Source organism: Cygnus atratus, chromosome 1 (genome assembly GCF_013377495.2).
Source record: "Cygnus atratus isolate AKBS03 ecotype Queensland, Australia chromosome 1, CAtr_DNAZoo_HiC_assembly, whole genome shotgun sequence".
NCBI classification, from domain to species: domain Eukaryota; kingdom Metazoa; phylum Chordata; class Aves; order Anseriformes; family Anatidae; genus Cygnus; species Cygnus atratus.
Genome location: NC_066362.1, coordinates 128,521,202 through 128,537,255, shown reverse-complemented (window position 1 = coordinate 128,537,255; position 16,054 = coordinate 128,521,202). Strand labels below are relative to the sequence as shown.

General features: G+C 37.5%; 1 protein-coding gene across 2 annotated transcripts in view; it reads left to right on the top strand.

Moving 5' to 3' along the window:
* Positions 1-247: 247 nt before the first annotated feature.
* Positions 248-16,054, top strand: part of BMX (BMX non-receptor tyrosine kinase) — a 28,048-nt gene continuing 12,241 nt past the window's right edge. Inside the window, exons 1-7 of one of the 2 annotated variants that reach the window (XM_035542115.2) lie at positions 248-385; positions 1,413-1,517; positions 3,661-3,742; positions 5,503-5,622; positions 7,416-7,477; positions 12,155-12,333; positions 15,510-15,569. In XM_035542115.2, coding sequence (XP_035398008.1) covers positions 248-385; positions 1,413-1,517; positions 3,661-3,742; positions 5,503-5,622; positions 7,416-7,477; positions 12,155-12,333; positions 15,510-15,569 — 746 coding nt within the window. Of the gene's footprint in view, positions 386-1,412; positions 1,518-3,660; positions 3,743-5,502; positions 5,623-7,415; positions 7,478-10,851; positions 11,088-12,154; positions 12,334-14,391; positions 14,455-15,509; positions 15,570-16,054 lie in introns of those variants that run through there. The other variant, XM_035542116.2, reaches the window with a different exon arrangement.

Sequence of the window (16,054 nt, the reverse complement as noted above, 5' to 3'; positions counted from 1 at the left end):
AATTTTCCTGTAATGTGACCTTTTTCCCTGAAAGAATAAGTTAATCAACTTCATTTGCTCATGCAATATTAAATGCACACTTTGTAACCATGTATTTCATAAAATTAAAAAAAAAAAAAGCCTTGAAATTTCAAAACATACAGAAGACTCAATATATTCGTGATTACAGTTTTTATAGTTGGTGTTGTTATGTTTGTTAACAGTATTAATAATAAAAGTTACTATGGTATTCTTTTAGGGAAACAAAATGGAGAATAAAACAATTCTAGAAGAACTTCTTCTAAAGAAGTCACAACAGAAGAAAAAAATATCACCAGTTAATTACAAGAAAAGGTTGTTCGTTCTGACAAAAGCAAGCCTTTCGTATTATGAATATGGCAAAGAGGTAAAAACTCATTTTCTAAAGTTAACTGTTCTGAGATATTCTGGTACCACCTAATTCTTCTGGTTTTCTTCTGTGAAACTTGATTAGATGCTAAGAATTAGAACAACAGGTGTACTTTGTTTTGAGTAGATCAAAAAATTACAGAATATCAAATTTTATTTTCATTTTGGGAAAGCACTTAGCCACAGGCTTAATAGTGTCTCTGTTCACAACATCTCTTACAGTTATGCTTGCCATTGAGCATCTGTTTGTGTCCTTCCAAAGACAACAAAACTTAAGCAAGTAATTAACAGTGGCATATGTTTACACTTTGTCTTGAATAGGGATGTTTTCCTTGTTCAGGCCTCCCTCTGAACTGACGTAAATAACTGTCTTCAGAAATTACTTGTTTGAGGCATAATTAGTTCACAATCTTATCCTTCAACTGCACAAAGCAGATGGTTAAGCCATCATTTTCTAAAGACTGACTGTGCGTCACACAAGGATAGCTTTTCACTCAGAAGATCTCCTATTGGCAATGCAAATATAGGTCCCAGGCAACTTATTTCAAAGTTTTTGCTCCTTCAGCACATTTAGACCCCTCCTGTGAGCTACATTCCATTAGGACCCTGTGTGGAAGCTCAGTGCGAACAAGCTCCACCACCCTAACAAAAATATGAATGCTGCAGCTGGGCTTCTGTTTTGCACTTAAGGTGTTTTTTTTTCCTCTTAATTCCTCCTTCTTCTTTCCTCCTCTCCCCATCTTCTGCCTTGTCCTCCTACAGCTGCATCAGATGTTTTCTCAGATATAGGGCTGTGTCCTGTAGCTCTTGCAACTGACTTAAAAAGGCATTTGATTGATAAATTGGATGTGGGTAGGGCACTGGGGAGGGTTGTTGTTTTTTATTACCTTTCTTTTAAACTTTAACAAAAACAAAGCAATGGCTTTTCCAGCTTGAAACATGGAATTGTGCAGAATAGTCAAACTGGAATAGTCCATACTGTGTTGACAATGGATTACAATCTGCTGTGTTTTTTTATCTCTTAGAAAAGAGGAAGAAAAAAGGGGTCTATTGAGATTGAGAAAATCCGATGTGTTGAGACAGTGAATCTTGAAGAATTAACGCCTGTTGCAAGACAATATCCTTTTCAGGTTAGTCACAAAATCTGTTAATATACATTTCATGTCAGCCATCCTAGGGTTACACTGATCATTCCTGCCCCAAGTGCTGATACCTGCTATTGCTAAGTTTATTACAGATATTTGTAAAAAGTAGAAAATTGGCCCCTATAAGTGATGTTGTGACTTTGCTAAAATGTTTTTACCTGACTGGGGTATAATTTGGATTAATTCTTGATTCCTTTATGTTTAAATTTCTATCAGATATTTGCTTAAATAGGGTCTGAAATATATAGATTAGTACACTTATGTGATTATCACTTTTTTAAGGCAGAATTAAACACTTAAAAATTCTTATTTTAATTCTCAATATCTCTTTCCACTTCTGCTTTTTTGCCTGAATACCGAGTTCAGAATTTGACCCCAGATTGCCCGATTACCATTCAAATGTGCCACAGTCAGGGAAACCAATGCTACACATACAGCTGCAAAATGCACAACACATGTTCAGGAATTAAATGGGATGAGAGAAACATAACTTCAAATGTTCTGCCTTCCATCTTTTTCAGTTCCCCAGCTCAGGTTCCTCCCTGAGCCTCCATCAGTCCCAATTCTATGAGCAGTGGGGCATGCAGGTCATAGATCCCCCTTGGAATGTCACCTCCAAACAGCGCAGGCTGCTCAAGGAAGTGACTAACAGCTGCTGAACAGTGTGTTAATCCATGACCCTGCAATAATTGCCATGGGCAAGGGCAACCTCATGAGAGATGCTTAGTATTTCACCACCTGCCTAATCCTAGGTGTCATTCCTAGCTTCCTTTCCCTTCTCCCTCCCCAGCATTGTGGCACTGAATGGCATGTTTACGTTAAATCGTTGTGTTTATCTCAGGAGTTCATGATTCAGTTAAGTGGAAAAAAGTACGTATGCATGTATGCTGCAGTCCCAGGAAGGGGAACTGTGTTCTGGGAAACAGTACCTCTAAAAAGGGCTTTAGGATCATGATAGCTGATTCCCATCAATTCCAGTGTGATGCTGTGGCCAAAGGAGCTAATGGCATCCTTGGACATGGAAGCAGGCACACATTCAGTAAAATCAGGAAGGCTGTGTTTGTTTTGACACTACTGTGATCAGCAGGAGAATATTGTCTCTAGTTCTGGTGACTATAATTCAAGAAAGATGTTGTAAACTGAAGAGGGGTCAGAGGAGAGACTTGAGAGTGCCTAATAGATTGGATAACATGCCTTAAAGAGAAAAGCTCGCAAAGCTCCACCATTTGACTAAATAAAGAGACGGGAAGCAGATTGATCAGTCACATATGCATACCAGTGGGAGTACACATTTAATAACAAGGGCTCTTCAGTGTAACAAACAAAGCAATAAAGTGATACTTGAAATTCATTGCAGATGACTGAAAAGCAATGTACACAAGGGAAACAAAGCCCTGGACTTAATACACACATGCAGTCAGCCCAGTATTAAGCATGATCCAAAAAGCAAAGCAGATGTTAGTAATTATTAGGTAGGCATCAGATGAAGCTTGCAGAAGATTGGTTGAAAACAAGAAAAAGAAGCTTGTTCACAATGTTTAATTTAGCTAAGCTGTAGGACTACTGACTGCAGGACGTTGTAGATACTAGTTATTTGCTTTAAAAGGCAGCTGAACTAATTTGCAGAAAAATATCTATCCAAGGTGATGAGGTAAGAATGCATCACCTTTGGACCAGGATTCCCTGATTACGGTGCAGCTCCCCTGAGCTTACACTCTGCCTCAATATTTGTTACTGAACACTGTTGGAGATGTGTTGTGGCCTGCGTAACAACAACAAAAAGCTGGAAGATGCATCTGGAAAAAAATGGAATGGAAAGAATGAGTTTACGTGTGGGCTATAAGGTGTTTTGTACCCAGAAGACAGTTATATCTAGAAATATTCTATGCTGTCCTTTGTTCCTGCAACTGTTCTTTCAGACACAAAACACTGCGGTCAAGGTACTACATGCAAGGCTTGTATTTATATAAGATGGCAGTGCTTACAGGTGACCTTGGCAAAACATTACTAAATTGTAGGAGTTTGATGTCAGTAGGTCTGTAAAACCTATTTTTTTGATTCCCAAGCTTTGGTATGAAACTTTTAGGCAGCACACTCTCACCATGCTGTCTTTCTCAACCTCTTCCAGATTGTGTACAAGGGTGGCCTACTTTATGTCTATGCAGCTAATGAAGAGAGACGGAAGCAGTGGCTTGCAGCTTTGCATAAAGGTAACACTAGACCTTTGTCTGCCAACGTATTCAAATAACTTGAGGGGGGTAGGAAAATGATCCTGCTCCCTCATTTTGTGCCATTCTTTGTCACCTGCTTTTAGTCTCATTCATACAGCTCTGACTGGTTGAAATGTATTGATATTTTCAAGAATGAATTAGAAAATGTAAAGGATGAAAAATGCAGTGAAAAATAAACCAAAATAAATCTTCTTTTTGTATTTTTCATGAGCATTTTCTAATTTTCTAATCTTTGTCATATGTTCGCCCTTTACCAATGCAAGTTAATAGAGAACAATAATTTATGGTTCAGCTAGTGTAGCACTTACCTTCCTAAAGCCACTTTGCTAACCCATACTGCTAGCTTTTGTCCCTATTTCCCCCTCCCGCCCCCCCTTTTTTTTCCAATGAAATTTCTGTTTTATTCAATGAAGCAAATTCATAGTTATGTAAATATTGAATTTTAGGCAGAAAATTTATTCTTCAGTGGAGGCAAAAACCTCACATTGAATAGGGCAACTCTCACACATGCTTGTCATTGTGGAAACAGTAGACAATCTATAGTTGGCTGTGAATAAATATCCTCTGCAATTTTACTTCTAAACCTGTGTATGAGATACCTCTTTGTTTGTGACTGTTTTCACACACAGAGTAAGAGTATGTCAATTACTTTAGCAGGGTTATGGAGAATGTTGACCAGGAGCAGAATAGGAAAGACTAACTACATTGGATCTTTTAGAAAGAAAGATATTGTCAAGAAATCATTAAGGAAAGTTTTGGTGTACTGCAAAATGACTTTGTGAATAAAAAGATTGCATTAATGATATAGTTTGTAATGGTAATCAGGTAAACAATAGCACAAATATTCTAGCTGCCTACAAGCCTCTTAAAAAGTGTATAAAAGTACTGGTCACCAAGGGATGTGCTGATCCTTTTGGCGCTCTCTTGTATGTTCAGGAGTCTTAGGCTTAGAATGGGTCATCTCAGAAGGTCTGAAACCCTGTCCTGAAGGAGTCAGCTTTTAAAGCCTCACACTATACATCCTACATTTCTTTTAGGTGCTTTGTGAATCCAAAAGTGCTATTATGGTTTGCAGAACTAATATATCACTAGCACAGTAATAGTACTGGGACCACTTAAAGCAGTTCTTTGAGTATAAAATGTGTCTGTGATAGTGTTCCTCTTTGCTATGCTTAAATAACAAATTTATTTTAGCAGACAAACATTAGTTTGGATTTGCCATATGAGGTATTAGGTATCTGTTCTGATATTGAGTATGAATTATTATCATTTTCTTGCAATATATAGTTCTAGGAAAATATTCAGCATATTTTGATATACAAAAATATTTTCTTTTAATTAGTTTCACTATTGCATGTGAAATCTTTATAACATACATGATTTTAAATCATAACTGTTGGATTCTACTTTGTTTGTTGATTGATAGGACTGTACTGTGTCGTTCTTGACACCCAGTTTTCTTTCTCAAAAAAGAGGTAACTGGTGGGTAGGGAATTCAGACTTGGTTTGTATAGAGAGATAAAATATAGACAAAATAGTATGGATGACAAAATGTGACCAAGATATTTGTCTACAGCTAGGAGTCAATAAACTCTCTGGGGTTCCACAGTTTACTGCAGCAACTATATTAATCATAAGGAACATTCCAGTTACGCAGTCTTTCATGTTCTTTTCTTTTTTTTTTTTACCTTTTTTTTTCTTTTTTTTTCTTTTTTCTTTTTTTTTTTTTATTTCCCCAGAAATTAAAGACAATAATGATTTACTAAGCAAGTATCATAGAAGATTCTTCACCAATGGGAGGTTTCTCTGTTGCAACCAGACTTGTAAAGCGGCCCCTGGATGTACAGTTTGGGAGAAATGTAATATCTTCTTTCACTTCTATTTGCTTAGTCTCAGTGATGCTTTTCACAATATTGCCAAATCCACATGGACATTTAAGGCAGTGTAATAAATATACAAGTTGATCTTCTAATACCTTTCTATGTATGTGCTAAGCTCCTTTTAACATCATAGCTACTATACATTGTATCTCATAGTATAGTTGAGGAGTATAATACCCCAAAATGATACCTGTTGAGTTTGAGCTAAAAGGATAGTGACATTTTTGAAATATTTTTCTCTTTATGCTTAAGAACTCCAGCTAAATTGTAGCATTGTGCTCTTAAGACCTTCTTAGTGATGAGGTCCCAATAGTTCAAGAGGTAGGAACAATAGAAGTTCAGCACAAGAGTGTATGAATGAGTGTAAAACAAACCATCTTCATAACTGAACAAAAGTAAAACTATTATATTAATATACAATTATGTACATATATGATGGAAATTTTTCTAAACAATGTGATTTAATTTGCAACATATATACATTTTTTTTTAACATGCTTTTCAAATGCATTTTTGTGGAACTTAGTTGGATTTTTTATTTTTGTTTTTTAACCTATAAAGACTGACAGGGGAAAATCTGTAAAATGGTACTCTCTCAGGTTTCACGTTTTTCAGAAGGGAATTCCCTCATGTCTGTGTACATGCTTAACAGAAAATCCCACATTAAGGAAAGGGAATAGCAGATTAAGAGTATTTGGATTTCTGCCTTTTAAAGCTTGATTACCTGGAAGTGTAGAGCACTGATAGAGATGCTGATTTCAATCATGATTGAAATTTGCTCTTGAGCATTTACTGTCACAGTCAAAAATCTAAGACCCCAAATTCAAAGAGAAATCAAGAAATGTAGGTGTGAGTAGTTGGGAACCTGATTTATATCTGTGAGACTCCTTGTAACAATGAAGCGTTTGCTTTTGAAAATTGAAATTAATGACCTAGGCTTATCTACTATTAATACAGGTTTCATGATTATAGAACACCAAATAATATAAAGAGTTGTCAGCTCTTTTGTAACAGTAATTTGAATAGCTTCATATAGCTTCACAACTATTTGTTACATGAGCCAATGAGTCTGTGAAACCCCTGGACAGCTGCAAGGGCAAGGAAATATCTCATTGTCAGCCATGGATGACCTAGCCAAAAGAAGAACTGCAAAGAGAAATTTGGTATATTGAATGCTTCATTTCTGCCCGATATAATAATGAATGCATGCAAGATATTGTGCTTTGTCTACACTATATTTGTTCCTAAATAAGTTCCTGAGGTTGCTAGTGGAGATGCGTGGAGCACAGGGACACGGCCTGCATAGGGAAGACTCCAGACAGCCTCAGTCTTGTAGCCACTGGGTAATTGAAAGCAGTATTTCTTAACTACTACTTCATAGACTATAAGCGTCCATGAAACTATTTAAAAAAAAAAAAAAGGAATAAAAATAAGTTCTCTGTCTCCCTTTGTATGCAACCAAATAAGCTAATACAGCTGAGAAAACTAAAGAGCTAAATACAACTTCAAATTTCCCTGAACCTTTATTTTGGCATAGATGAAAGCAATGATTGATGGACTTTTAAAATATATTGATATGGTGCTTGAATTAAGAGAAGGTCAGAAAATACAGAGATAAACAGGTCTATACCACAGTGAGGTGAAATGTCAGCTGTCACAAATATTTATGTTTACAATGCTGTTGCTGCCACTGTATAGATCTGCAAGTGAGAAAGCCTCAAGAGACAAATCCTTACTTAATTCATGGTATGTTTTTAATCCCTCTCTTTCAGATGTGACTCTATGTTGCACAACCTGGTCTGTGAAACCACTGCCTCCAGTTCCTCAAACACTGGTAGGTCAAAATTTCGAGTATCATCCTACAGAAAAAGACCCAGCATCCAGGTGATGGGAAGTGCTGTAGGGTGGGAGAGAGAATTGCAAACAGCATCTCACTGGAAGCTGGTCTCAGCTTCTCATGTGCAGTCAGACTACAGCATCCTTCTGTCCAGCAGCGCGGTGAAGGGAAGGACATAGCTCCCTCTTCAGTGTGTTGTAAATGGCAAACTGGGAAAGTCTCAGCCACTTTTAGTTCACTTAACAGGCTGGTGACAGTAGAGGCTACAGTCCTTGCAGTGACATCTTTAACTTTACACACATTTCTAGTGGGATCAGGGAATACCATCAAAACTAGCTCTCTAGTGTGTAGGAGGTCCTAGAGATGCCCAAAACTCCCCTCTACCATTGTCACCAGAGGAAAATGGTGCTCGCAGTGCTTGGAGAAGACATAGCAACTGAAGATGTGAACAAATATGCCACTGTTTGGGTGAGAAGTGGTGGATGGACTGCACTTTTCTCACTCAAATCCCAAGTTGTGCTGGTCTGAGGTTGGGTCAGGTGTAGAGGTGCCTCACTAGGAATGTCTGTTTAGTCCAGCTCTACAGAGACAACCTCTAAGTTAATGAATTTGGAAGAGCTTCTGGACACTCCTGCCTTTATCTTGACTTTATATCAGACAGAAACCCAGGAGTGAGTTGTCCCACCAGCACCTTCTGGGCCTTGCTGTCCATCTGAGAAAGCTAGGCATACAGACCCAAAAAGACAAACAGGACAACAGGACACCAAAAAAAAAAAAAAAAAGCTGCTTGCAGCAGTTTAGCAAGGTGCTTGATGAGAAAGGACAATAACTGGCAGAGATAAGAATAAAAGCAAAACTGGAAGAACTGCTTCTATGTTTATTTCCTCTTCTCTCTCCTCCTATACAAATGAAAGGGCAATAGTGCTATCTTTGACCTTAGTTTCACTGCCCAGCCTCATTATTGAGGTTTGTAGGTGGGAAGGAGGTAAAAATGGCAAGAGAATAGAACAGAATGAAGTTGCATGAGTTATGATGTTTTTATCTGTTTAAAAAAAAGACTAGCAGCATAGTCTGTGTATTCACAGATCGCTACTCCAGCCTTCTCCAAATTAAACTAGTTTGGGTTTTAAATCATGGGATATTAAAAACTGTTTCCTGCCTTATTTTCATTTGTCTTCTGTATCTTTAGGATACACTCTGGGTCCATTTCCTTGCTTTTCTTTGTTAATCAGAAAGTAATTTTAAAAAAGAATGGAATTCTTATGTACACAATTGACATGAACAACCAGGGCTTTAAGAAACACATAAGAGTATCAAGAGAGAAAAGATAAAAACACAAGCTGTAAAATGAAGCTCTATAATAATAATAATAATAATAATAATAATAATAATAATAATAAGCCTTGAAAATAGGCTTTATCAAAGAAGCTTTTGACATTTTTTTTTTTCTGATAATGAGATTTGAAAACAATGGCATTGTGAACATGCAGCAGTGTAACTTGTTTTGAATACTGTGGTCTGCTTTGCCTGGCTTCCATCAAGAGATGCTTTGTCTATCTGGAGAGAACATCAGTCATGCAAATCTGCTGCTGAACAGACTGGCTTCTGCTAGACCTTTACGATTTATTTTCATTGTCTGCTCAATTTCAGAGATGATATTTTGAAAAGAAAATTTAAAAAGCAGGATCATGACAGTATTTAGATTGATTCTTCCAAAACAGTTTCAGTAAACGCAGATATAACAACTACCACATCTACTTACAACTTGACTTAATTTCCCCAAAATGTATCATATAGATCAGGTTAAGAAGGCTGAATTCTCATGGCAAGAAACAGTCTATATTTAATTCCAGAGCTACTTCTATAAGTTTTAGCACATTTTTGCTTTGCCATCTCATCTACACAATTCAGTTGTTCAAGGTCCCACTTGAACCTCCAGCCTTCGTTCCATCTACCTCCTAGTTCATGTCCCTCACCTTTCCAGCCCCTGCAAGTCTTGCTCCCTTGCTCTCTCCTCAATTGACCAGAGGCACTTCTGTGTTTCCTTACATCTTTCACCTTTGATGTGTCTATCCCTTTCATCAGTTCAACATTGTACCACTAGTCTCCCACAGAGGAGCTGGTTCCTGAAGAGTGATGCCATTACAGAGATTAAAGGTCACAAACATGCCTTCATGGGGAGCACTGGGCACTTCCCCTGTGCTGTGATAACAGCAGGAAGCAGGAGCTTCCTGTCTTAGAAATACTTTCATCTCTGCTTGTGCCTGGCAGCCACTGTCTTTTCAATGGCAAATGTTTCATGTAGGTCAGATAGAAATTCACTGAGTGCACACGCATATCTTCTCATGCTAATGTATCGAACAAAGTTTATGGAAGCTTAAAGGATGCATCACATGCCTCCAGTTGCACAGTGGTAGCACAGTTTTTCAGACAGTAGCCATACCCCTGTACCTATCACACCTGAATCTCAGACTGTTACCTACAGCTCTCTCTAGATAGTGGTGGTAAAGTCCTCAATATGGAAATCACAATAATATCACTGCCAGCATAAAGGAAATAACAAAGTCCATTCAGTTACTACTAGAAAGTTACATGCTCTGGGTCTTTCAGCCAGTTCCAGAAATGGAAAGCTATATACAAGGACACAAACTAAGACATTAATCTGTACCAGGTTACAGATGAAGTCCATCCAGAATATTGCAACAGTCAAGTACACATCCAGCAGCAAAATACAAAGGGATACAAATCTGATGTGCTCATCTTTGGCTGGTTCTGTCCCCTGGCTGTTTGGACAAAACAAAACTCCTTGCTGTGATCATAATTCTTTCTGCCATTTACTCTGGCCAATGCCTTGCTCTTTCCTGGGATCACACAGCAAGATGAAATCTCCATCAAAGCATGACACCCTGATCATTCCATAAGCAAAAGAGAGGAAATGAAGAAAGAAAAAATTAATTTCTAAAGGTTACCAACTCCAAATCTCAGAGCTGCACATGAGTTTATAAGTACTTTTACTTGGTCTAAGCATCAGCTTGCTTTAACATCGCTACATGTTTTTATGGGAAAAAAAAAAAAGCAAACAAACAGTTAAATCTCTGTATTATAAATTTATCCATCTTTCTGACAGCTGCGGGCAATTCTAGTTCTGTCATTTTCCACAAAACCTACAGGAAGTCTAGGATTTGAGTCCTGCCTAACACAGGCCCTCAAGCTATAATCTCTGTTCCACTGAAGTCGGATATGACGAACAGGAGCCAGCTTTCCTGGGTTCAAGTAGTAGCACTTGATGAGTAATATATCTAAGTCTAGGCAAATGAGGAGGATTCTACTGTGAGTGATTCCTCTTTAAAAAAAAAAAAAAAAAAAAGATCACAGGAACTTAGTGAGATCAGACTGAGGCTCATTGTGTTTACAGGAAGAGGTACTTTGTGTCTTCTTGCTTAGTGGACTCAGTCATGCATTCACTTGGCTCTTTGGTTTCTTCTTGCTTAAATAAAGTAAAGAAATGTCAGTAAAGAGGAGACAAGCAAATATACGATGCCATGTTTTTTTGGACTTAACTTCAAAGAACCACAGCCTGCTTCAGGACATTTGGCATTCCTCCCTGGTATTGTATTACAGAGCTTTTCAATTCTAAAATAATAATATAAAATAAATAGTTGGCATCTGGAGTCCCTTCTAAGTCTTTGTTATTTTCCCCCATCCTTTTCTGTCAGTGTTCTGCATGTAGTTTTTCCTGCTCTTAAAGGGTTGTGATATCTGGATTTTCTCAGTTATGACATTTCTCCAATTTCTAAATGCATTTCAGTACCTAAATTTTATATGCTCCTTTGCCTATGGCTTTTAGATTGACATAACCTAACTTTAATGACCGTCTTCAAATCCAAGTTATTTGTGTAGACCTCCTGATGACAGAGACTTCTGTAGGAAGACACATTTCACCTGAAGACAAAGATGAATGAATCCCAAAGTTACATACCTACACTTGTTTAGCTTGCATAGGGAAAATTAGCCACCAAGAACTGGAGTTCCTTATGTCGAATGTGCTTAGCAGAGAAACATCCAAGCTAGTCAATAACGATGATAAGAAAAGGCAACAATTTATAATTCATATAGCTTTTTGTATTCATTGATTAGTAGTAACAATTGACTAATGCTTGTTGTGCTTCATGCTAAGATTACTATTGATCAACAGACATTTAAAAAAAAAAAAAGTTGTTTTATAATACTGTAATGGGATTTTCTGATTCAACAGGACATCATCTCACCTTGTTATAGGTAAACACAACTTAGTCACGTGGTTTCTAGCTCATGAATTGCAACTGTTCAATAAACATTATCAGCTTCAGATAGGTGGTAAGCTTTTGATATGAGTCCAGTCTATTATGTCATCATGTTAATTAGAGCTTCCTATTACAGCCGTGTCAGCCTCCACTCAATGTAATGCCTCTGGTGTCATGATGGAACTTGGCTCTCTTCTCACCTGTCTCACAAATGTGGACAATTAATGAGGGAAAAGGTGCTTGCCTGTGCCCACATTCTTAGTTTTGATTAATTTGCTTAATATCATTGTACATGCTGAAGATATAAGTGATAGCATACATGCTGTGTGGTATTTCTTACTGTACCCTGTGATGCATCTGCTTGTCTTTTTATTTCCTCTGTCTTCAAAAGTTGAGACGTAGAAGCCTGCCTCAGGTACTATCACCAAGCAAGTCAGTCCTGAATATGGCTGTGGCCCAATGCAACTATGAACCCTTAGGAGATTCAGCTATCCGGCTTGTCAAATGCAATAAATACCACGTATTGCAAGAGGAAGATTTTGCCTGGTGGAAAGTGAGAGATTTGGAAGGGTAAGTATGCACTGCAGAATACTTTTTTTTCGTGATCATGACCTTCCACATGCCTTATCCTCATTGGCAACACTTCAGGCAGTCCTGGTACCTTACAGGGTCTTTAAAATTAGCCTTAGGTTGGAACTATGTTAGTAGCTATTACACCTTTTTGGAGAAGCCTCATTTTCTCATGTACAACTCCATTTTCATTACCATCCTTGGCTACCAGACTGGGTGCAATTCACAATAGTCACTGCCTGTATACCAGCTAAAATAGTATCCTTAGTGGCACTAATTCTGATATGTGCCTGAAGAAGGGCTTGTGAACTCAGAAGCTGCCCATTTTAGTTTAGTTTAGTTTAGTGAATAAAAGATAAAAACTCTGCTCACAAACTTTGCCTCTTGAGTTTGCACAAATAAACCTTAGACCAGCACCATCACTGTTGTAATAGCAGTGAGAACACAGGAGACCAGTGAGAACTGCTGCAGCAGGAATAATTTCTCACTTCAGTCTCTCACCGGCTTTAGCAATACTTTCCCAAAGAGACAGAGCACCCCCATCCTGCACAGGACAGAAGCATTCAATTATTCCCTTTGAGGTTCACAAGTGGAGGAATCCCCTTCAACTACTTAAAATAAGACATTTTTCATTAATATCCAGCTAGTGTAGAAAAGAGAATCTCTTCCCAAGTCATTAAATAAGAAACAGCTTTCAGAGTACACTGGAGACAGAGGCAGTACAGCAAACAGGAGCTGCCTGGAAGAGATACGATTCCTTGTCTGTCTCATGATGGATACTAGCTGAGTTTGACTTTATGTACATGATAGAAATGTGGAAGAGAAGAATTTTGAGCTAGGGGATTTCCAAACTAGTTTGGAAGAAAATGAAATGACTTGATCCACTCATAATTCATTGATTAAGTTTACATTTGCAAGTAAGCAAACAAATAAATCAACATTAAGTAAAACTCACAGGATTGGCATACTGCTCTGGATGAAGAAAGCAGCACACAACTCTGGCAACACTAAGACAATAATAACTGAGTAATCTGAGACATGCTTTTAAAGGCCATCATTGGAATGATGATGATGATGGCTATGTAAAAGCATATGATACAGGCAGCTTTGCATATGGAGGTTGAACAAAGTGTTCTGAGATGAATGAAGGAGCAGAAAGAAATCAAGAGAAAGGAGGACATTTAAAGTTATAGATATATAGATTTATAGACATACACATTTTTCTCTTTGGCTTGAGAAACTGAGACTTGCAGTATTGATTCTGCAAGGACAAACCCCACCCATATATATCATAACAAAACCTTAAAGTTCTGCTTGGAAATACTGAAGATCTTGGTGTTTCAAATGTAGTATAAAAAAACAGAAGTTACCTGTTTCAGATTTCACACCCTCTCAGATTTCTTCTTGTTCTATTGAGATCTGTGGTGGAGAAACCCTTCTCTTCTGTCTTCACCCATGTTCAAATGTATATTAATTCCCCCTATTTATTTTTCTGATGAGCGCAGCATACAGTCCACCCTGTTACCACAGAGTGGATGACTACAGGTCCCCATAACTTAGTTCAACATGTCATGCCACCTGCTGCTTTAAGTGGTAGCTCAGCTGTCCACCTTCCCTTAGCTTAGCTTCTCAATTGCGTCTGGCATTGTGTGGGGAAGAGTGCTGAGCCTACCTATTGACTTTCTGTGTTTGACCTTGGATACTCTGATGGCACCCATTAGTCACTGGCATCTTTCATCACAGCAACTGAAATGGCATGTAATGATATTGTTGAACAGCTGCTCCAATCTTCCATATGATGAAGCCAATCACTGAGGAAGAAGCCTTTTCAGTGACTAGCAAAAAGGATAATTCATTGAAATGTAGCCTTCTAAAGTAAAATTACCTCTGCATTTTCCTCCATATCATACAAAAAGCATAAATGCTTTAACCATGAGCATTTCTGTTAGTGGCATTCTAGAGAGCAACTGTCTGATTAATCCCTTTTCTTATTTTAAGTGACCAATTTTAAGAAGCAATCATGTATGATAGCTGAACTGTGAACTGTTTATTTTGCAGGAATGAAGGTTTTGTACCGAGCACTTGCTTGAGAAAGTTATCCCTGAATGATGATGAGCCAAGGTGAATCAATATGCAGCCATCCACTGCTTAAATGTTCTCCTCACTACTCTAGAAAAGATCAGGCAACATTTTTGGAATATTTTTCTTCTCAAGTAACTTTCTGAGTACTAAGCATAACATTTACTGCAAGTTGTAGAATCAAGTACAATTTGTCTTCTTGACTCATACATTAATGCAAAAAACATCAGTTGAAAATCTTGGTTTCATTTAAATCAGGAGGATTTTGCCACTGTCTTCAATATGCTGGGATTTCAGTCTTTGTAGTCTTATTTCAGCATTAAAATGTCAGCTTTGCTAGCACTCTCGTGCGTCTATATATAAGGGAGCATTCCAGTACAGGGTAAAGTGACTCCAGGTCTGTCAAAGTGATATATCAGATCTGACTTTTTAGTAAGATGATATGACATTGTAAGTACTAAGTGTATGCCAAAATGTTTGAATGAAAGTCTTACAGTAGCTTAGCAGATTTTCTCGTAGTAAACCATACTGGAAAAGATTCAAAGGTTTCCTTTTTTTTAAAAAAAAATAAAAAATTAACAACAACAACAAAATGCAACCACTGTAATAGTAACCTGTAAAAATCCAGAATTAATTAGAATCACTATTATTTTTGCACAAAAGATTATTTTAGAGGCCTCTTTTTCTGTCACATTAACTCTATCTATTGTCTGTCATGCTAAGAATATTTATTTGGGAAGTATATGGTTGTACGGGTTTGGAAATCTTCCATGTAAATTTTGAAAAGGTAGATGCAATCTCTTCAAGAGGTCAGTGAAGGCATATGTAGTCTCATTGCCTGCTACAACATGCACAGAGCATATTTGTCTTTCCAACACATTGCATAGTGTGGAGAGGAAAGGCCATGCAAGTGTTTACCAAGTTGGGAAAAAAAAAAAAAAAGAGGAAAATTAAATATGTCTCAACATTTTAAATGTTCACTGTGGACCATGGCATAACAGCAGCAATTGCTCAAAAAATATATACAGTATGACCTGAGGAAAGCAATTTCCATAACTAGTTTTTCACAATTTCAGTATATTGTTTTGTCTTTGTAGGGAAAACTCAAGTGTCAATGAGCACACATCATCAGAAGAGCAGAGTATTGCACAGCACAAGTGAGTATGTAGGATATGTCTTTGTGAGAACTGAAAGATTCTTTGGGCAGAGACTCCACTTTATGCAACTTCCTAGAACAATGGAATTCTATACACTGATGTTATATTAATGGTAATAACTATATATATAGTCATCAGCTTTGAGGTCATCAGCAGCATCACTGCCCACAGACTTCCAAAAGCAGGAATGTATTTGGTTTTGGAAAAAAAAAAAAAAAAGGCATTTGACGTTTAGACAAATCAGTCTCCTACACTAGTAAGGAGTAAGGAGTTACTCTCCTACACTGTAACGAGTTACTGTAAAAAGTTGGAGTCACAGAGTAGGCCCAGATATTTCAGAATGAAGAGACACATCAGAAGCATGTGGGAACTAGCAGTTTCCTTCTTATAATGGCCCAAACTCACAAATGCGGGACAAGTCCCAACTCTAATCTCTGGCTTTTCAAAGCAGTTTTGAAAATGTTTACATTGTATGGCATTTTTCA